Raw genomic sequence first — 22,372 nt, 5'->3', positions numbered from 1 at the left:
CTCTTAGGTACGCTCTAAATCTCATCCCTGTAGTGTTTTCTATCATGGCTTTTGGTTTGCTTAGGCCTCCTTCCTTGTTGTTTTCCCCTGCATTTGGTTTACGTTCTATTCTACATTTGTTTTTTGGAAATATGAACTATACTGCCTTGTTCCCCTAGGCCAAAAAGGACCTCTTGAAATAGGTTTCCATATACACAACCCCTTCAAGACTTGAGGGTTTGTGTGAGTCATGTTGTTTAAGCAAGACCGATGAGAGCTTGATTAAAACGTTCGTTTATGGTGAAACAGAGCCTGTGTGTAACGATGAATTCGGCGATCCCTACGGACCCTTTTGTTTTGAGTATGATACTTGCTTTATTAAGTTAGGATTGCGTCTTCCCATTGATTTATTTGAGAAGAAGTTTTTGACCGAGTTAAACGTCTCTCCCGCTCAGCTACATCTGAACAACTAGGTTTCTTTACACGTGTTTCAAATTATTCTTAACACACTCGGCTTGTCACTGACTTTGAATATCTTCTTTTTCTTCTTTGAACTCAAGGTTTCCTCTAGGCAGTTGTGGGCTTCCCTTAACAATGTTAGTGGGAGGGGTTTATTAACCCTCTTTCAGTCTTCCTACAAGAATTTTAAGGGCTGTTTCGTTAAGATTCGTCCTTCGGCCGGATGTCCGACCTTGTTAGAGGGTTTTCCCTTGTATTAGGCACCCAAACCGAAAACACACCCTGCACGCTGTATGGAAGACCTCAACCCTTATGAGCAAAGTGTTTGCGATTTCCTCCAAAACTTGGATGTGATTTTTGAAATCCCCAAAATACTGAAGCGCGAGTACCGAGCTTCCAATCTTAAGAAATACATTGGTATAACTTCTTTATCCTAGCCCATTTTTTCGAGACTTGGTTACTTTAATACTTTAGGTTCGATTTGCGCATATTGGTATGTTACTGGTGTCCCCGGATCTGATATTAACACATGTTTCTTGTTTCCTTTGTTTGCAGAGAAATAAATGGCTTCTACCCTTTCCAAGGTTGAACTAGCTCGCCAGTTGAAGGAGATCAGGGCTCCTAAACCCTCCCTCGTTGCTAATAAGAGTGGTCTGAGCCCTTTTCTTGTTCACTCGGAAGAGGTCAAGCGCACGACCTCGGACCTGAATACGAAGAGAAGGAGAGTAGAGTAGCCGACATCGTTGGCACATTCCTGATCGAACGACCGAGCTCTAGACGTAGAACTAATCATGGTGGAGAATTGAGGACCTACGTCTGGCTCTTGGATGAGGAACAACTTTTGGGATTCCTCCTTCGAATTTCAGGATGTGGAGGTTGATGCCTTATGCAGCAACGTCGAAGGATTACCGAGTCGGGATAATACGTTGGTCAGTATGGCCAACGTGAAGACTCAGAAGAACCTCTAGAAAATCAACGAGTTACAATGTCGCATCGGCGAACTCCAAAGTGAGATCAATCATCTTCAGGTCGAGGTTGTTAAGATTTACCGCCTTCGGTCGGAGGAAAGATGTTGGACCCAAGAGAAGGCATACTTGTTCATTCAGATCCACCTACTGGAAAAAGGGATGTGAAGGCACGAGAGGAAGAGATAAGAGAGCTGAAGGGGAAGATTTCCCGTCGGGAGGCCGAATGGGCGAGCAACTTTGAAGCCATGAAGAACGACATAAAAAATTTGTACGTTGTTAAGTTTGAGGCTATGATAGAGCAGACATGCCTTATTCATCTCGAGATAGATTTTTCTGACGTGAATCCTTGTCATGTCGTGGTGGATGGCAAGCTGGTGAAGGACTTGTGAGTCCATGGTGGTCTATTTTGCGTTTCCCTAGACATTTTCTCTAATTTATAGAGGTTTATTATTTGTGGGCTTTGTAAACTTATTTTTGACCTTCACTAGAACACTTTTCTTTTGTTTGGTTTCATGGCTATGTGATATGAGTTGGATTGACACTTAACAAGAAACAACACTTTAAGGAGGCTTAAGGTCATCTCAATGGAGGATAATGCCATCCAAGAGAGAAGCCAAACTCATTGAACAATGAGTGTCATGTCCTTTTCACAAACCTTGGCGGAATTGAAAGGAAAGCAAGAACAAATCAAGAACACAAATAGAAACACAATTGAAATATGTAATTAACTAAAACTGGACAAAATTGAAAGATGAAACATATCTACCGATTAAAATCATCCAAAGAACACAATGAACCGATTAGAAACTTAAGAACAACACAAGAACCAAACTAAACGGTACAAATTGATGAACAAGACATAAAAGCTGAAACTACCGAATGAAAACAACAAATGAGATGAAAAGGAATGGAACTTAGATGGTTGAAGTCCGGCTGGAATGGATTAGGAGAATGATCACGCCACTTGGTGATGGAGTCCCAAGATGAGTGAAGGAAGTCGCCACTTGAAGCTCTCCAAAAGCTCACAAGATGAGACTATGCTAAGGAGATCAAAATCTCACAAAAGGCTCTCTCAAAATGAGTAGAGTTTCTCTATATCAATTATCCAAATCTGAATTTACAAGAGCCTAACCTCTCTATTTATAATATAAGGGGGCTGAAATGAAACACAAATGAAACTCAAAGTTCCCTCCAAATTCAAATGCAAATTGGTGCCACCTAGTCATGAAGTAAGTGTGATCCACTTCCTATTTTCAGCACCTCCTAAAATGCGTCTACACCCCCCTAACTATTCACACTTTTTATTTAATATTCACACCTCCTACAACTATACAAAATTAATTCAAATGATGCTCTTTTATTTAATGCTTGGCCTTGCCCCTCATGGTTTGGACTTGGGCTTGGACTTTCGGCTTGGGCCTCATCTTTTGAAAAGACTAATAAGAAGAACTTTAAATGATTTGGCCCTTGTCCATTCTTCCTATTAACAACATCTTTTTTATTCTCATCACTATGTTATGAACGTTTACGCTTTAATTTCATGACCTTCACTTGAACACTTTTTCTTTTTGTTTATCTACTTGGCTATATCCTGAACTTATACGCTTTGATTTGGGGGAACTTGTTTAGGTGCGATAAGAAAACCTTGATAGAAAATTTTTTAGGGGAAAATTTGCGCAAGAAATTACCTTTGTCTAGTCGCCTTCCGACCGACTAGTTGTCGCGTTGCGTCTGTCCCAGTGGGACGAGATCAGGCCTGAATGGGTACAGCTAGTCGATCGAGCTCGCGTTTCCGTTAGGATGGAGGCACCATGATTTAAATCCTAAGTTGTTCTTGATACTGGAATTGTCGGATTCGAATCAATGAAAACCATATTTAAAACTCTGGGTTGCTATTTATCGTAGGCCAGTCGTGCTTGACCCTGACTTAAAACTGAGTTGTTTCCGATCGAACTACTCAAGTTCAGGGTGATGGCAACCAAATTTAAAACTCTGGGTTGATGTTGATCACAAACTTCTCATGTCCACATGTACACAAGTAGATTTAAAACTCTGAGTTGTTTCTGACCGAACTACTCAGGTTCGCGGTGATGACAATAGATTTAAAACTTTGCGTTGTTGTTGATCATGGACTTCTCATGTCTGCATGGAGACAACCAGATTTAAAACTCCGAGTTTTTTCTGACCGAACTACTCAGGTTCGTGGTGATGGCAACCATATTTAAAACTTCGGGTTGTTGTTGATCACAGACTTTTCATGTCCGCATGGAGACAACCAAATTTAAAACTCTGGGTTTATTAAGATATCAATCAAAATTTGGAAAACCAACAACTTTATTAGGATAAGAACGACCTCATTAAAAACCCTTGAGAAAAATTTCAAAAAAATCAAGGGAAAAAATGTCGAACTGTTATTACACAAGTATTTTTGGATGGAAAACATTAAACAATTAACTAAAGTAAAACTTTAGATTTGAAGCATTCCAAGTCCGTGGGATGATTCCACCGTCTAAGGTTTCCAACTGATAGGCTCCATTTCCCATAACTCTATGTATTTTGTACTGTTAGCTTATTTTTGCATTTTAATTAAATAAAGCCCTATTTTTCAAGGTTGAACTAGTTTAGCAGTTAGTTATTCTTTAGGTGTGCATAGGTGTACGTGTCCTACTTTGTAGCCATATACTAGAATTAGTTTTCAACAGTTTTCATATAAAGGGTTTATAAAAGTCTGATTGCTCTAATTGAATAAAAGCAGTATTCTCCACTTTCAAACAGATATACACAAGGTGTATTTTAAGTTTTATAACAATTGGTATCAGAGCCTTGTAAGGGGCCTGTTAAGGTGAGAATGCGAGTGAAAGGAGTGTAGGGTTTGGGAGACAGTGTGAGTGCATAAGCAGAGGGAAGAAGGATGTCTGGGTCAAAGAAATTTGTTCAACCTGCCATCTCGAAATTTGATGGTCATTATGAGTTTTGGTCCATGACCATGGAACATTTCTTACCTAGCAAGGAGATGTGGCAGATTATTGAAGATGGGATACCTCTATTCGGTTCCCGCTACTGAGGCTCAATGAAAAGTTTTAACTGAGGCTATGTTAAAAGATTTGAAGGTAAAAAATTACTTATTTCAGGCCACTGACAGGGAGATCTTAGAAACCATTTTGGACACAAGTACGTCCAAGATGATTTGGCAATCCATGCAACAAAAATATCAAGGTTCAACCAGGGTCAAGTGAGCTCAACTCCAAGCCTTGAGAGATGAGTTTAAATTACTCACCATGAAAGATGCGGAAACCATTGATCAATATCTGGGACACACTCTTAGTACTGTCAACAAGATGAAGTTGAATGGAGAGATGATGGACTCAAGTACCGTGGTTAGTAAAATACTCAGATCACTCACCCCAAAGTTCAACTATGTTGTATGTTCAATAGAGGAATCCAATGATTTGAGTTAGCTAAGTCTTGATGAACTTCATGGAAGCTTACTGGTTCATGAGCAGTGAATGCAGGACTCTCAATCTGATGAACAAGTGTTGAAAATTACTCATGATAACATATCAGAAATAGGTCATGAACACAGTCGAGGAGGTGGTGGTCGTGGTCGCGGAAGACAATTACTGAATAGAATGTTTTTGTTGTCACAAACTAGGATACATCCAATACGAGTGCCTACGAGAGGAAAAGCAAGCGCATTATGCAATGTATGAGGACTCATCAGAGGTAGAGGAGGAAGTACTATTGGTACCATATGAAGCAACAAATCTATCTACAAAGCAAGAAAATTGGTTTCTTGGTTCTGGTTGTAGTAATCATATGACTGGAAATAAATAGTGGTTTACCAAGATACACGAACAAGGTTTGTGCAAGACTGTCAAACTTGGCAATGACACCACTATGGCACTAGCAGCAAAGGGGGACATTCGAGTTTGTATCAATGGCATCTCAATATCATCGCAGATGTATATTACGTACCAGAACTTAAAACCAATCTTTTAAGTTTAGGGCAACTCCAAGAGAAATGATTAGTTATGTTGATTCAAAATTATACCTGCAAAATTTTCCATTCGGACCGTGGATTACTTCTTCATACTACCATGAAAGGAAATAGGATGTTTTACCTAACATCTTCAATGAATCCTTGCAAACCACGGTGCCTTCTTGTAAGTGAAGTATCAGAACAAAAAGCACAGTTTTAACATAAAAGGTTTGCTCATCTGAACTATAAAGGACTTTGCACACTTGCCAACAAGCATTTGGTAATCGGTATACCTCCTCTAAAGTCTTCCAAAGAGATATGTACCTCGTGTATCACTGATAAACAACATAAAGACACTATACCGAGACGAAGTTCTTGGAGAGCCTTTAGGAAACTCCAACTAATTCATGTTGATGTGTGCGGTCCCATTTCGCCCTCGTCTCGCAGCAACAAAAGGTACATTTTGAGTTTTATTGATGATTACTCTCGTAAGACATGGTTTTACTTTCTGCATGCAAAATCTGAAACATTTAGTGCATTTAAAAATTTCAAAGCTCGTGTGAAAAAAGAAGTCAGCGCTTCCATTATCTATCTAAGAACTGATAGAGGTGGTGAATTTACCTCTAAGGAGTTTGCAAATTACTGCAATCATCAAGGAATTTCAAGACAAAAGACCACAACTTACACTCCACAACAAAACGGGGTTGCAGAGAGAAAAAATCACACTATCCTGAATGCAGTACAGGCAGTCTTACATGAGAAATGTGTTCCAAAATTGTACTGGCCTGATGTTGTCCGGTGGTTTGCTCACGTCCAGAATCGAAGCCCATCATCTGCAATACATCACCAAACTCCAGAAGAACTTTGGAGTGGAGTCAAACCACATGTGGACTACTTTCGAATATTCGGTTGCATTGTCACGTTCATATTCCATATCAGAAGATGAGCAAATTAGATGATAAAAGTCAATCGTGTATACTTCTAGGGTAAGTGAAGAAACAGAATCTTACAAACTATACAATCCTACTCACAATAAAGTCATCATAAGAATGGATGTAGTGTTTGAGGAGTGATAAGTGTCTAATTTCAGTAATATTTCATATTAAAATATAGGCACTTATGAGGATTTATTGCTAATTTACATATAAAATAATCCCTAATTTATGAATTTATACATTTTTATATTTTTTATTATCTTTATTTTAATAAGAGTATTTTATTCCCAAGTTTGGTGTTAATTGCAGATTTCTAAGGAAGATTGGAGATTTGGATTAAAGATGAATGATTTGAGCTAAAAAGATAAAGATGAAAGGTCCCAGACTAGAAAAAGATGCAAAGAAAGATTAGGTCTTTTTTATGTTTTATCATTTAGCCCATTAACACGACACAGGAAGCTACCTAACCCTAGAAAACTAGGATAAATAGAGGGCTAGAGGCTCAACCCTGGTGTGCCAGATTGAGAGGAAAACACCATAGAGTGAATTGTAACCAATTGGGAGAATGGAAGGTGCTGGAAGTATGCGTAGCTAATTCTACCCTTTGGGATTGGGAGTAATCTGCTCAAACTCTTATGTATTGAGGTGATATCTTATATATTAATATTTAGTTCTGGATTGATTATTGGTAATGTTGTTTTACTTTTAACTTTCCGTGACAAATTGAGAATCTTAAATCTGACAGAGAGGTATTTTTAGGGTTTGTACCTAAACATCAATACTTAGCATATTTGAGTGCTAGGGATAGACTTGAAATGTTAATTGTCATTAATGTATGAGTGTGATTCTAAGTTGTTTTTATAAATATGCGAGGGATCGATATTTAGGAAACATTCTTAAGGATTTTATATGCGAGAGATCGATATAAATGAATTTTCTACGGGCATTAATTTCAATCAAAGAACTCAATATTAACATGCTAATCAAAATACATGAGAGTGGGAGAGATGAAACCTAATCCCTATTTTTCCAATTGAAGCAATTAATTCTTTGTTTGTTTTCTTATTGATCAGTGGCAAAGACACAGGCAACCACCACCTGCATGGATGACCGACTATGAAACTAACCTCTCGATAGCATAAGAGGAAGAGAGTTTACTAGCCATGATGATGTGTGAATCTGAAGATCCTCCCTCATTTGAAGAAGCTCACACAAATCCAAAATGAAGAGATGCAATGTACGCTGAAATCAACACAATAGAAAAGAGCCACACCTGGGAACTTGTGGATCTTCCAAAAGGAATTACACCTATCGACGTGAAATGGATATTGTACCGGGATGACCGACCGGTCTATTGACCCAGTCAACCCATGCGTCAAGACCATACTTTAAGGTACGAGGTCGACCACGTGTCATATGTGGCCGACCGACATAAGGTGCTCAAGTCAAACCGTTGACCCAATTAGCAAAGGTCAACCCACGGTTAGGAAACGACCTAATCCAACCCTAATCGCTAAACAACCCCCTAATCCGGCCCAACAGCAAGGGCCCATCAAGGTAATATAAATATCACGCATTCCAAGGAAGAAGGTACGTCATTATCTACAGTATTCTAACCAGCCGAATACGATACCCCACTGACTTGAGCGTTGGAGTGCCATCTGCAGGTACCCCACCAGCCTGAGGAGTCATTCAGCGAGAAGGATCGAAGGAGGAAGTGAGACACGACCGACCGAGTGACACCCGAAGACAATAGTTCTCCCAGTCCCCAACCTAGTTCGAGAACAAATATATTTAAGACCAAACTCAATGAAAGTGGTCAGATTGAGAAATATAAGGCCAAATTGGTGCCAAAGGTTATGCTTAGAGGTTCGAAATCGACTATACAAAGGTTTTTGCCCCAGTTGCTCGACTTGATATGGTATGAGTCTTACCAGCCATGGCAGCTCAAGGCACATGGGAAGTCTTCCCGCTTCACATAAAGAGTGCCACTCAAGAAAATTCTTTATAAACTTGGTATAGCCAGATTGAAGTATATTTTTATTTATGCAAATACCATTAAAACTGAGAATCCTCCTACGTTAATTTAATGTCCATCATGGGATCATCTGTGAAACAAATCAAATCAAGCTTTGGGTTCGGTTGCCTTTGTTGCCTCAAAAACAATTTTTAAACAACTATACTTTAATAACTAACAGGAAGTGTGAAAGCGATACTTAATTTTGAATGGCTAAACATTTTCTTCGATTTATTTAAAAAAAACTTATATAAAAGCTAAAACAAACATAAATTAAAAAATGTAATAAATAAAACTTTTAAAAGAGGATTTTTTTTAAAGAAAGAGTCGTTTTAGGAGTTTCTTTCACTATTTCAAATTTCAATATTCAGTCACTCAACAAATTTTAATTTAAAATTTAAATTTAAACTCAATAAAGCTATACCAAAGATTTTTAACTTTAAATTTCTTATGTAACCGTATCTATAAAATGAGTTTTAATTAAAATATTCACAAGTTAGATCATAGGAGGGGACCCTTGACTCCATTCCATTTTTTCATAGCAGCTGAAGGCTTGGTAACAAAAACCCATTTCCATAGATGTCTTGCAGTACATGGATTTGTTCGTAGGGGAGACAATCTTTTTAAGTGTGAATATTGTAAATGTTATTATGAGAGGCTTCGAATTAGCAATGGGACTGAGGGTAAACTTCCATAAATCCAGAATTGGGTTATAGGAATTGAAATGTCAGTGATCTAAGTGAAAAGGGAGATATTTAATTTAATGTTCCTTGGGAACATCGGTCTCATTAAATTTGTTACTAATGTGTGCCTTTTTTTTTAAAAGTACTAGTGTCCGTGTGCAACACTCTAACAAAGGACATTTGCAAAATTATAATACAATTGTTAGCTCAGTTGATTTTAGTATATTTTAATCAGTTAATGCATTTTTCAATCAATGTCCAAACATTGGCGTGGCCGTTATGTTTGAGAAAGTGACAACAAGAAGAAATTTAATTAGAAGAGGGATATTTTAAGTATTGATGTCTATCCTTTAAGCCTTCAACATCAGCAAACTGTCCAACAGCTTATTTTTGTTTAGTGACATACCATCTAGGGTCTGGAGTGGGTAGGTATCCAATCTGTCCAACACTATAATTTAATGGTACATTTTCTGCAGTTTCACCTTTTCTACTTAAATCAAAAAACAGATCTGACGTGAAAAGGTTTTTAAATTATAATAATATGGTGTGTTTGGGAGCATAGTATTCAAAGAATGGAGGGTAGATGTTGATGATATTTTTTATATGGCTTAACTGAATGGACTTGGATTAAATATAAATTTTCTAGGTTTAGTTACTCTGAATGGAATCTTTGTCCTATTTTTAATGTTTGAAAAGTATTATGTTGCTTTTCAATATGGGGGGTTGGATTAGGTTCTTCGAATCAAGCAACGCTCATGGTGGCTACAGGATTGTTGAGCCTGTAATATAAGAATTCATAATTCTAGTTCTCTAAACAGAAATAGGTACATCAGTAACTATCAAGAAAATACAAGGTTAGAATCTTATGGTTTATAATATGATTATGTTTTTCTGGACTCAAGAAAACTTAATTTCGATTACATCTCTTGTGTTTGAAAAACTGGAAAAGGTGTCTACTCATCTTGCAGGGAACATGGCAAAGAGGTATGACAATTCATATGGAGGGTAGCCAAGGAAGGAGTGCAGCAGTGGGATCAAGCAGCTGGAAAGATCTGTCTATGGTTGTATTATATTGCTGGAATTTAGAATCATAGTCAATCAGAGCTTCTGTTACAGGAGAAAGGAGTATGGTGAATCTTTGCAGAAAAAATTTCTCATATTTTCATAGCACCTCCAAGACTTTATATGCCTATGCTAGTGTTCAAAGGAAGAGGAATCTATATTTGTTTATATTGGCAGTCATATAAGCTTCATGGACTAGTGAATGTCTCACTTTGGTCAGATTGACGATGATTGATTTGCATTCAGCACCTGCATCTCAACTAATATGCACTATAACCTTAATTATTCACAATCCTGTCTCCAACATCCAGCTATATATGTTTGCTACATAAAACCTTTGGTTATATCTATCTCTTCTACACCCAACCATTTTCATTGTTGTTAGGCATCAAAGGTTGAACTGTGCACGTATTATTGCACTCACAGCTCCAATCTGTACCTTCTACTATTGCTCCAACCCAGCCTCCATGTAATTGCTTCTACACCACCACAGCCTTCATTGTTTCATAAAGAAATTTTTTATAGATTTGTTTGTCACTTACCAAAATGATAACACTATTCGATTTTATGCTTATATTTGACACGATATTATTTTAGTTTGTGTACAATAATGTACACTTCATTTGGTCTTCAAAAAAAAAAACAAAGAAAACAAGTACATTTTTGTCTTTACCTAGTTCATCATTTTCATTAGTTCTATGAAAAATATAATATTATTATAATTGTATACACAGTAGGAAATAATTTATACTGCATATTTATTATTCAAAGGTAGGTTTTTCCAATTTGCCGAGTCCAAATATATGCCCATTTTATTAATAAATAATTATAGTTTTTTTTATGTACGGGAAAAGATAAATAATTATTATCTAAAGTGTCTACAAACTACATAACCTGTGCTTAGCTTTTATTTTCATGTGAACCAACTATTAAACTCTTTACTGTAAGTTAAATACTCATTAACATGCAAAGCAAAAATCCAGTTAAGGGTTGAAGTGCTCTTTTTAAATTTGTCTTCTTCGTTCGTTTCTATCATAGATGACAATTATTGTCAGCATAAATATCAGCATTGTAATGTGAAGAAAACAATTGATCTTATTCCTGTTTTTGATAACGAAGTGGAGTGGTATAAAAGTTCAAATATGTAGGATCAAAGAACATATATAATTTGTAAATAACCCCGAATCTTTCAATGATATGATATGTGAGTAACAGTTATAATTCTTCCACCGGTCAGAAAGGTAGCAAACAATTTACAAAGACCGTTAAAAGAGAGAGGCATAACCACACCTAAAACAAAAGTTTGCATGAGTTAAATTCCACAAATTTACGGCTAGCCTTTTCTTGCAGCTATCTTACATTACAGTAACCCATCTACTATTTTCTTCTGCATCTGATTGGAATCCTTAGGGACTACACTCTATCAGAAATAAGCATATATATATATAGTAAGTCCTTATATAAGTTGTGTTGCTAGCTGTTCAACATAGTTGAGAAAATATGTCTACCTCTTGCGCTTGGACTTCAAAGAGGTAACCGATTGAGAGTTGCTGTGCCAGTTGCGTTTTCTTTGATTGATGAACCAATTATTAATTTGCTTCAGCTGCAACCCTGTCTCCTCCACAAGTTTTGCCTTGTCATCTTCCTGAAACAAAAGCACAACAAAGGGATAATGCAAGCTCAATGAGTCAGAGATGTCATTATGTTATCATATCATCAAAACTTCACTTGTTAGACTCTTAACTCCTGCGTTTGGGTGGCAACATGCCAATTGCCTATGATAAATTATAAATGTCACAATTAGCAAAATCTTAGTAGCAATATTGGGACATGACATGAACTCTTAGAAAAGAAACATCATTGTGGATACAGGGATAAGTTGATGGTTGCCTCAATAATGAACCCTACCGTCTAGAATTGGTTTCAAAGAAACACAAAATTATGAAAATATTGATTAGACCCAAGATGCAAGGAACATGAGAAGGTGTTCACTTACAGTTGGGTAAGGCCACTTTGCATGTTGCTGCCACCAATTCTTTAACACCGAAGTTGTGTCACCTGGTAATTTCCCAGCTCTACGTTTCCTTAATATTTCCTCCCGCACATCTTCAATTCTTGACTTGAAACCCTGCAGAAACTAAAACTGGTTGGTGATTCAAACTTACGGAAAATAGTCAACTACATGTAAACTGCAAGAACAGCTAGCACATATATATTGAGTATAAGAATGACCTGCTTCAGCTCAATCTTTAGTTCCTGACGAACTCTCTCCATCAGTGACCTTTCAGATTCTGTAGGAAGTAAGGGACCAAATCCCATCATGTCATGTCCTTCAGCGCTAGATTGATCCAAAGAAAAATCCATCTGTAACTCATCTTCGTCATCTGACATTGTTGCACCGGTTCCTTCTCCCAAACTCACTCCTGAAATATAATTAAATAGCAATAGCTTCATTTTGAGAACATTTGGAACGACAAACCCAAATTGGATACTACAGAAATTCAAGTTTGTCACTGAAGAAATATCTTTTCACACATCACACAAATTATACTGGTAGATAAAGGATTCTAGCAGTGAAATTACTGGAACTGACACATGACAAAGTAAAGGCTAAATACATGGGGAAAAGGGTAGTCAAAACATAGTATGGTTGATAAAACTCTTCCTCAATTCTCCAAAGATTTTTCTCTAACAGGTGAGGGAGCAAGTTTGGTTTATGTCTGACATCTTCGGATTATCTTATTCTTCTTGGCAGTTACACTTAAGAAGTAATTAGTCTTACAAAAGATTTTCCTTTAGCTCCATTTGATGTATTAGACCAGAAAATGCATTCCATAAATTTTGGCTGACAACTTTGTCATTTGAAATTGAAAGTGCAAGTGAGGGAGAGATGTCTAGATACAAGGGCCCCGTGGTTTGTCAGTGGAACAATGACGGGTCTTAATAGTGCCAAAATGTTTGACACATCTTAATCATACATAAAAGCATGCAATAAAGTTAGTTGCCGATAACTTCAATAATGGACTAATCATCTATTTTTAATCATAATTCACAGATGACATTGACCAGGCGAATTGAAGTTAATTATTTTATCCTAAAGTGAGTTATACTTTGAAAATGTCCTAAAGGGACAGTTGAATATCTCTTCATTATCCCACTTAAATATAGGCCTATATGTGCAGTCATATCATCCATAATTATGAGGTGAACGTTAGTTGGATACGAAAACAACCATAAAAATCCCCCATATCTAGCAGATCTCCTTAAACCAGAGAATAGAATTGTTAAGCGAAATTTAGATTATTTATAATTTTTTTAAGATTCAAAGAAATTCCTCGTATATCTATTTATGCATATTATAAATTTCACGTAAGTTTAACATGATTATTCAATTCAGTTTTTTATAGGTGAAGGAAACAAACCATAAATCAGTTTATATATTGCGTCAATATATACCTTTGAGTGGATCAAATGAGCTTCAAATACAACTACAAGATAAATATGAAGAATTCTATTTCTTCTTATACTATCTCTTGCTAATCTGCCTACTTACTAAAAGAAGAAGCTAATATTAACTTTTCTTATTCTTAAACTACCATTTTTTAGTTTTAAATCAACACTTTTCTTATTGTTAAACTTTATACTGATTGAATTGAATTATGTTCAAACTACTTCATTGCTTCTAATGATATGTTTTAGATAAAAAAAAAAAAACTCAAAATATAGACAAGCTACACTAAATCCAAAAAAGGTAGGCTTGAAAGGTTTCCAAAATCTAACACGTTTTCTCTAATATTTTATGTTTTGATATTGTACTGCTAAATCCAACAACACTTTCATGTCCTCATTTTTTTTTCATTTTTTAACTGTCATAAAATAAATTAGTTCAGCAGTACACTGAACTGCTATTTAACTACTAATTTAGTAGTTCAATATTCAAAACTAAAGTAACAAAGTGGTTTAGAAAGTTTTTATTATAAACATCTTAGATTTTCTAATTTACTATGGATCTTCAATTCAATCCAATTAATTTTTCCCACTCCTACCCTTGGCAATACTCAATGTGCTCTATTGAATTCAAAGTGATTAATATATAGTTTTTCCGGCTCAAGTAACTAACCAGTGATACATACTGGTATATAATTAATTGATACATAACATCGAAATAAATTCCAAAAGAAACAAACTTCAAAGAAGTAAAGACCTAATGTAATATAATTGGAGTAAAATTGAATTCCTAACATGTAGTAAAAATTATAAGAGCAAAACACCTCTTCAACAATCACTACTAAATAAATAAAAGAGGCTTTTTAAAATCATGGTATTTAATGTATTAGTAACAATTTAAATTGCAAGGTATTTAATGTATTTAGTAAAACAATTTAGATTGTCTCAAGGATAATAATCAATAAAAGATTCCTCACATGGAGTGTTCCAAGAATACAAGGAAAAAAAATTAATATAATGAAAATTTCTTTCAAAACTACTGTGAAATCTACTGGAAATGTTTTTCTACAAAAATAAATTTCAATTATTCAATTGGTATCCTAAAAAAAGATGGCTTGTTTTAGCAGTCTTCTAACTCATATATTATATAAAGTTAAGTATTCAAATGGTTAATGTCAAGATAATATTAAACAATCTAACACAATTCTTTAAATTAGATCTACATATATTGTTCCAAAGCTATCACAAGTAACAAGATTTTTTGTTAAATATTTTAAAAAATAATATCTGTGAAAAGATAATTTGTTTATAAATTGATAAAAAGTAAAAAAAAAAAATCTTATTTAATGCGTTAATATGTATAAATTAATGTTTAACGTTTATTATCTATTTAATTCATTTTCTATCCTGACCTTAAATCTAGTTCCAATTGTCAATGCAACTAAGTGAATGGTGGATTCTAACAAGGCCGGAAGGAAATAATTTAAATTAAACATTGAATAGTCAAGTAAGGAAATGCCTAAATAGTAATTTTCCCCCTTTGGTTAACCTTTTCATCAACCTTTAGATAAACACACAGCTTTCTATTAAATAAATAAATAATATTTTGTAATTGAAGATTTTTTATAATGTCATTACACAAACTTTTTTTTTTATTAATATCAAGTATTTCAAAAATCTAATGATTTATGATCGACTGACTACCACTAAGCACGTGTGCTTCTTAGAGTCGCATATTAAATTATTTGTATTTGTAAGAGTAAATATTCTCCCCTAAGATAAAACATATGCAGCTTCTTATGTAATTTTCACTTTTGGGTGAGTTAGAACTTCTAAATATTGTTAATACTTTAATAGTTAAAAAAACACCGTTTTGAAATAAAATATTATATTATAATAAAATAATAATTTGTTTTGATATCAAGTGATGAAACTATCATATCTAGATGCAGTTCCATGGAAGCATATCCAATAATAGGATTATCAAGTAAGAACTTTTACATACTCTTAATTCCTTAAAGAAAGGCCTTTGATTTTTTTTTTCCACACTCGTTTTTTTAAATGTTTTCCTTTCTTTTATTTATATTACTTTTATATCATTTAACACCCTTCCGTTTTCTGCTTCATGTTTTCTTCTCCTATTTCAAACCCTTATATAAGATGGCTAGATATTTATAAGGGAAAAAAAACTTGTGTATTTGGCAAGAAATTGAAGGGAAACAATCTGTATATTACAATGAACTTAATGTTCTTAGTTCTATATTTTTCACTTACATAACTTCACCTATATTTTTCTCCAGTAACATCAACATGTCACCAGCATATACATGTGTGTGTGAATTGATCTCTTCTATTTTCTTTCTTCTCAGCAATATATTCTGTGTCAACTAAGCTTATTATATTAGTATCCCAGGTTGTAAAATTGTACGTGTAAACAAATCAGTGCTGAAGTTGATGCAGATTGACAAGAAACTCATTTGGGATTGTTTTTTCCATGCAGTACATTCGTACAGGGAAAACAAACTAGGAACGGTCAATCAACTGTTTGGATATCTCTCACTCTACTGTTTAAAATCATTGTCATGTCCTAATTAAATACTTTATCAGAAGATGTTTAAAACCATTCTAATGTTAAAAACAAGCTAATCAATTTGTCTGACTCTCCCATTCCCCACTTTCATAGTTAATTTAATTAAATAGTTACAAATATATATATAAGTAAAATAGTAAAACAACATCTTGTAAGAAATCTTACTGAAATGCATTATAGGGATAATTATATATATTATATGCATATATAACAGATCCTTTCTGGAACAAAATTATTGGGTCACGGCATTATAAGTTTGTTAGCAGTGGCATAGTGGGAGAAGAGGGTCTACCATTCCTCACCAAACTAACTAACTCTTCCCATTGCCATTTGTGTACACTCCACCAGATAACATTAGTAGACCCTACCACCCCATTCCTTAGTCTAATTAACTCGACAAGAAAAGCTTTTAGAAAAGAGAAAAATATGCATACCATTATTATGTACCTTCTTTCCTTTCTGCTAAATCGAGTAAATCACAAGAAACAAAAAATGCTTTCATATGCAGAGAAAATTAATTTTACTTGCCTCCAATAACTCCTCATAAAAAATGGCAACATCATACACGCTACTCGTTTTTTATTAACATGAATGATATTTTTTATATAGGAAATAAGTAACAACAACTGCTTCTTCTAATCTGATGGGAAGAAGAATCAAAAGAACAGATAAAAAAAATAGAAATAAAGAGTGCCTTAGTAAATACCTGTGAGAGCTTGTAAGGTATTTTCTATATCACGGCAGGCCATGACAGCCTCGACGGCGTGGACTCTGACATGCTGCTGAAGCTGTTCTTTGAAAGTACATAAAACTATCAAATACTGTGCCTGCAGGGTAACAATAAACAGCAGGGATTCATGAAATTGTGTTAATTTATTTTGCGAGTAAGAAAATAATACGGGTTTGTTTGGTTAATTTACCAGGAAGTTATCGAGTTCTTGGCGGTCATTGGGGGAGAGAGAGTGGGTATGGTGAGAGACATAAGAGCGTAGAAGATGGTGAGAGTGAGATAGCTGAGCATCGATGAGTGGAAGCTGGTCGATGGGAGTGGCCACACGGAGACATGCCACGTGTGCAGCGAGGAGCTGCTCGTACAGCGGATGAGTGGCGATCTCCGCCTTCAGTTGACGGTGGTGATCGGCGGAGACCTCGCCGCCTAACCCACCCATGATTCCCAGGCTTGGTTCTTGCATTTTGTGAATTTTGAGAGAGAAAGAGAAGCGTAGATTGATAAAGGCAAAGCAGAATAATATAGGAAGAAAGGAGTGAGGTTGAGGTTGAGGACCACTCTATTAGATAATAGGTTGTGTGTAAAATTGTAAATGATGATTTTCAGATGAGAGAGAGAGAAGCAGAGTGCACAGAGTTGTATCGTTTTCGGTGTATATAGGGATCTGAGACACAACTTTCTGCAGAAGGTCTGATCAAAACAAAGATTTTACATACACAGAGAAAGAGGGAGAAGCAAAGGCATTAAACACGGTTGATTTGTGCGGTGTGGGTCGTGGAAGAGAGATTGAAGTGAGAGAGAGAAAAGAGAAAGAGAAAGTGAGAAAAGAGAGAAAAGAGTAAGCTGCGGAATCATTACTATGAAAGGGGATGGAAGCGAGGTCAGAAAAAGAAGATAAAGCTGCTTCTGCCACCTGACAACTTCATTTCTTTTTCTTTTTTTTTCTTTTATCTGAAACAATAATGGATTTTTAGGCTAAGGTACTTTCATTTTATTGGCGACAATGGTTTTGGGTTTATCACACCTATCACTACCAAAGAAAATAAAAATCTGTGCCTTTACAAGTAAAGAGAGATAACAAACAGACAAAATAATTAGGCACTTCAAGGACTCTATTAAACCTTTGTTTAAACATGTAAAACACTTATCATTTTCATCATGCTTTTCACTTCTTCTTTCTAAACTTTCTTCAAATGTTTTTAGTTTATTTAAATTTATTTATTTATTTTGTTTTCTGCTTGACTGTTTATGTAGATAAAATCATTGTTTGTTTTTACTGAAAAGCACTAAAATGCAAATGGAGAAAAATGAATTCCTTGTAGAAAAAGCAGGAGAAAGTCCCCTATGAGTTTGTTATGTTACTGACAGCTTTTATTTTTATTTTTTTATAAATAATCGATTTGACAAATATTATCCACATTTTTATTATTACTAGTTTAAATATATATATATATATATATATATATATATTTAATATTAAATTATTATAAAATATATTAATTTATTAATTATTATTAATATTATTATATAAAATATAATTGATTATATGTTAAGTTAATCGATTGTATATATAAATATTATATAATATAAATAAAATAATGTTATAAAAATAAATTTAAATATTTATGTAAAATAATAATAACACTACTAATAATAATTAAATTATAAATAAAAAATATTATTATTATTTAAATTTAATATAAAATTTCTTTTTTTATTAAATTTTTTATAATTATAAATATTTAAGTATTATTTATTTTTATTTAACAATGTTTTATATATTAATAATATTAAATTATTCGTATTTTCTTAACTGAGATATTCAACATTATTAAGATATTATTTTAGTATCACTTTTTCATTCATACCATGCATGCATTTTACTGTAGTTTTTAGTATTCATTACACATGTACTTTATGGATTAATAAACTTATTGTATTTTTAAACTTTCATACACATCTTTTACAATTACAAATATTAAAAAAGGAAAAAAAAAATTATAGTAATTTATCTAATGTCAATTCTTAGACAGGAATGAAAATAATACTTTAGTTACAAACAATTAAAATATATAAATTAATAAATCATATTTATTTTTCAATTATTTTTAGAAAATAAATTTATAATTTACTTTTCTATCGATCAAATAAAATTAAAATTTTAACCACGTTCGTTATATTATTCATAAACTTTCATAATTTTTTTCAATTTTTATGATATTTATTTTAATTTAAATAACTATTTTCCTCACAAATTCATCCATCAAATGTACTATTTCAAACAAAATATTAATGTCAATATCACAATATATTGGACTAAAATTTCAATAAATTACATATTTCTTGAAGAAAACTTATAAAAATAAGTTGACATTTTAAAGTAAAATTATTTTTAAGAAAATATTTTTCTTTAATAAAGAGAATCAAACAAGGCTTGTGGAAGTATTGCCTCATGCATGTAGAAAACTTGTAGGACACTGAACATAACAAACGTGGCATCCACATGCTTGCTTCTTCAATGTTAAAACATGAAAGTAGATCTATTGTAATGTAATAAACACTGTGATATTATGTTATTATATATTAACATAATTTGTAAAACATTAATAAAGATATTTTTGGCTTGTGTCTCCTTATAAATGCCTCTCATTCATATAAAGTAATTTTGCCTCAACAATAACAGAAACATGTTTCATCTATTGCACTCACAAAACTTTATAGACTACTCATTTTTAGAGGCTTTCAAATACAAGACAAAATTAACTTGCATTATCAACACGTGGGTTGCAATTTTTTAAATCTATTTTAAACACATTTAATTTAATTATTAAAAATAATATAAACAAATATTTGGCAGTTAATTTTAGCACTCATCTACTTTAAGCAATGTGACCAACGGTAACTGTTTCCTTTTGTTGTGTCTAGCTCAAGTCTTACAGTTATTCTATTGTTATCACACACCAATAATGTTAGTTGTTGAATTAATTTTATTTTTTTTTACTTCAATAATTTTAGGTCAGCGTATTCTGAAATTTAACGCCATAATAAACTTTTTTTCACAATTTAATGTGTATTAATATTTTTATTATACGAAATAACAACACGTAGTTTGTTTAAATTATATATTATTTTTAAAATTACCCACTAACTACTTAAAAGAGATAATAATACCCATTGTTGATATGTAATTTATCTGGAAATGCATTTTTCTTAGATTTTTTTAAATTTTCATCATATTTTTTCCTTCCTTTAAGATTTATACTGATTAGACTATCGATGCTTCCAAGGTTTTAGAGACCAAATTTAGAAACTAAATAATTGGTAGTTAAAACCTTGGTTGCTAATTAGATACCAATTTAGAAACTATTTAACAATAATAGAAACTAATTTAGAAACTAATATTTTATTTAGTTTCTAAAATGGTCTCTAATTTAGTTACTATTACAACTAATTATTTTGGTATCTAAAAATTGGTTTCTATTTTATGATTTTCTTGTAGTGAATGTATATGTCTAAAGATTAATTAAGTTACTTCATAGTTGATAGAGTAATTTCATTGAACAACTAGTTATATCAATAATAATAATAATAATCTATATTTATATATAAAGAGATTCTTTTTTTTATAACGGTCTTTTGGTGTATACAATTTTTTTTCTGATTTTATCCTATTAAATATATCTCATTTTATTAAGTATTTTGTCATTTCATATGAATTATTTAAAAAATAAATTATTTTATATTTTTTAAATTAATATTAATGTACATTTTTTATACTCAAACTAACTCTCTAACTCTTTCCATAATTTCTTATTTTAAGGCAACAATAGGAAGAAAGAGAGAGCATATATACTCTCATCCATTTCCACACAAAATCTCACAAATCAAATAAAATAACCTACACTTCCAAAAAAAAAAACTTAAACCCAAAAAAGAAATGTTATTTAATTAATTCATCATTTTTCATTTTTCTTTTACATATTAATTTTTGTTTTTCAATTTCGATTCATTCAAAATTATTTTTTATGTATGTTAGATTTCTATCATCGTAAAAATTAAGCAAAAGAAGAAAATACAGATAAATAGATACTAACAAGTTCTGTGTTTGCGCTAGTAATAATAATTATTATGGATGGTATATAAATTCAACTAATTAGTGGGAGGAAAAAGTTGATGAGTGCTAAATTCAACAATAGTTAGTTGTACCAAAAAGAAAAACAAAGAATGAGTTATCATAATTTAATGTTTTAAATTAACCGACTTCTTTAATATATACCCAACAGCAAAATATGATTCAATTCCATTAGGTTGAACAAAAATATATGAAAAAAAAGGAGTGAACCAATTGGAATGCTCCACTAATATGAAAAGAAAATAAAGATGCATATCTTTTGGCACCAACCTTCATTTAAGTTTAATTTTTTTAGTTGTTCATAAAGTGGGTTGAAGGTTGAGCTGTCACATTTGGTGGTGTTATGCTTTTCATCTTCCATCTTCTTTACTTTATGTGCAAATTAATTATGTATAAGAAGGCTACACATATTGCAGTATTTAGAGGGTAGAGGGTGAAATCAAAGAAAGTGACAGTGTTTATGTTCTGTAAGCAACCCCTTTCTTAAATACAACAAAAAACCTTTCATATGAACACGGTTTTCACCATCAAAATCATAAATATCTCCTTTCCGACCAAGCCTAGTAATTTCAGATCCAATTTCAATTTCTTTCTTCCACCTTCTCATTTATTCCTCCACATCAATCTCTTTTTTTAAGATTATGATTAATAATAAGTATTTAAATTTAAATAAAAACTGAAATATTTTCAGATACATATATTTAGGATATCATTCTCACATGATCGATTCTCCACTTTCTAGAAAAGATATGTTTCTAATCAAAATTAATATGTTTATTTAACTAATACAAAAATTTAAGAATAATATTTATACTAATTAAACTCGACATTCTATATATCAACTCAACCCTATAAATAAATTGATTATATCCAAACTAACATACTAAGTAAACAAAATTTATATAATGAGAAGCTTCTTATAAAAAACAAAACTAAAAAATTATTATTATTTTGTTATGATTTTGCATGGAGAATACTGTTATTTTGTAACGAAGAGATTAAATTGATGACAATTTTGCAAGAGAGCAAAATAAGTCACGGACATCTTGAGAGACTGAAATTTGTGGAGTTTTTTTTGTGTCTACTTTAGAAGAGGTTGAATGATGAAAAGAAAAGTTATAAATGCATAAAGCAATTGCCAAAAAAAGCATATAAAAATCTGAAATGAATATTCTTATTACTTTGTCTGAGATTACTTTTGTTTGAAGAGTAGGTGTTGCGTGCAAAAGAAGGAAGCATTTTATCCATAACATTAGAATCACAACCTTTCAAGCAACATCTCATATCTACCAATTTCTCCAATTATGTACTCTTTCTTTTCATCACAAGAATAAACATAAAAATAAATAAAAGTAAAAAAAAGGAAATTCGAATTTTACCCTGTCTTGTTA

The 22,372-nt window shown here is 32.9% G+C and overlaps 1 protein-coding gene and 1 long non-coding RNA gene across 3 annotated transcripts; one reads left to right on the top strand and one right to left on the bottom strand.

Annotated features, from left to right (window-relative positions):
• The first annotated feature begins 9,733 nt into the window (after nt 1-9,733).
• LOC137811379 (uncharacterized) lies at nt 9,734-10,653 on the top strand. Its single transcript, XR_011081071.1, has 2 exons — nt 9,734-9,874; nt 9,989-10,653. It is a non-coding gene; the product is annotated as an uncharacterized lncRNA (long non-coding RNA).
• LOC137811378 (homeobox protein HD1) lies at nt 9,873-17,813 on the bottom strand. 2 transcript variants are annotated; one of them, XM_068613083.1, is made up of 6 exons: nt 17,040-17,813; nt 16,826-16,946; nt 12,315-12,505; nt 12,079-12,210; nt 11,591-11,727; nt 9,873-10,127 (listed from the first exon to the last, which is right to left on the bottom strand). In XM_068613083.1, the coding sequence occupies exons 1-6, from the start codon at nt 17,310-17,312 to the stop codon at nt 10,115-10,117; spliced, it is 867 nt and encodes a 288-aa protein (XP_068469184.1). In that variant the 5' UTR covers nt 17,313-17,813; the 3' UTR covers nt 9,873-10,114. The 2 variants fall into 2 exon arrangements, with proteins under 2 accessions (XP_068469184.1, XP_068469185.1); XM_068613084.1 differs by lacking the exon at nt 9,873-10,127 and adding an exon at nt 11,247-11,502.
• Between the last annotated feature and the right edge of the window lie 4,559 nt (nt 17,814-22,372).

The sequence above is a fragment of the Phaseolus vulgaris genome, chromosome 2, assembly GCF_000499845.2.
Source record: "Phaseolus vulgaris cultivar G19833 chromosome 2, P. vulgaris v2.0, whole genome shotgun sequence".
Taxonomy (NCBI): Eukaryota; Viridiplantae; Streptophyta; class Magnoliopsida; order Fabales; family Fabaceae; genus Phaseolus; species Phaseolus vulgaris.
The sequence above is the reverse complement of the archived record's forward strand: the minus strand, read 5'-3'. Positions and strand labels throughout refer to the sequence as shown.

Coding starts and splice junctions, on each gene's coding strand:
- LOC137811378 (XM_068613083.1), bottom strand. CDS start 17,312: ATGCAAGAACCAAGCCTGGGAATCATGGGTGGGTTAGGCGGCGAGGTC. Junction 16,947..17,039: donor AAGAACTCGATAACTTCCTG/GTAAATTAACCA, acceptor GTTACCCTGCAG/GCACAGTATTTGATAGTTTT. Junction 12,506..16,825: donor TACCTTACAAGCTCTCACAG/GTATTTACTAAG, acceptor ATTATATTTCAG/GAGTGAGTTTGGGAGAAGGA.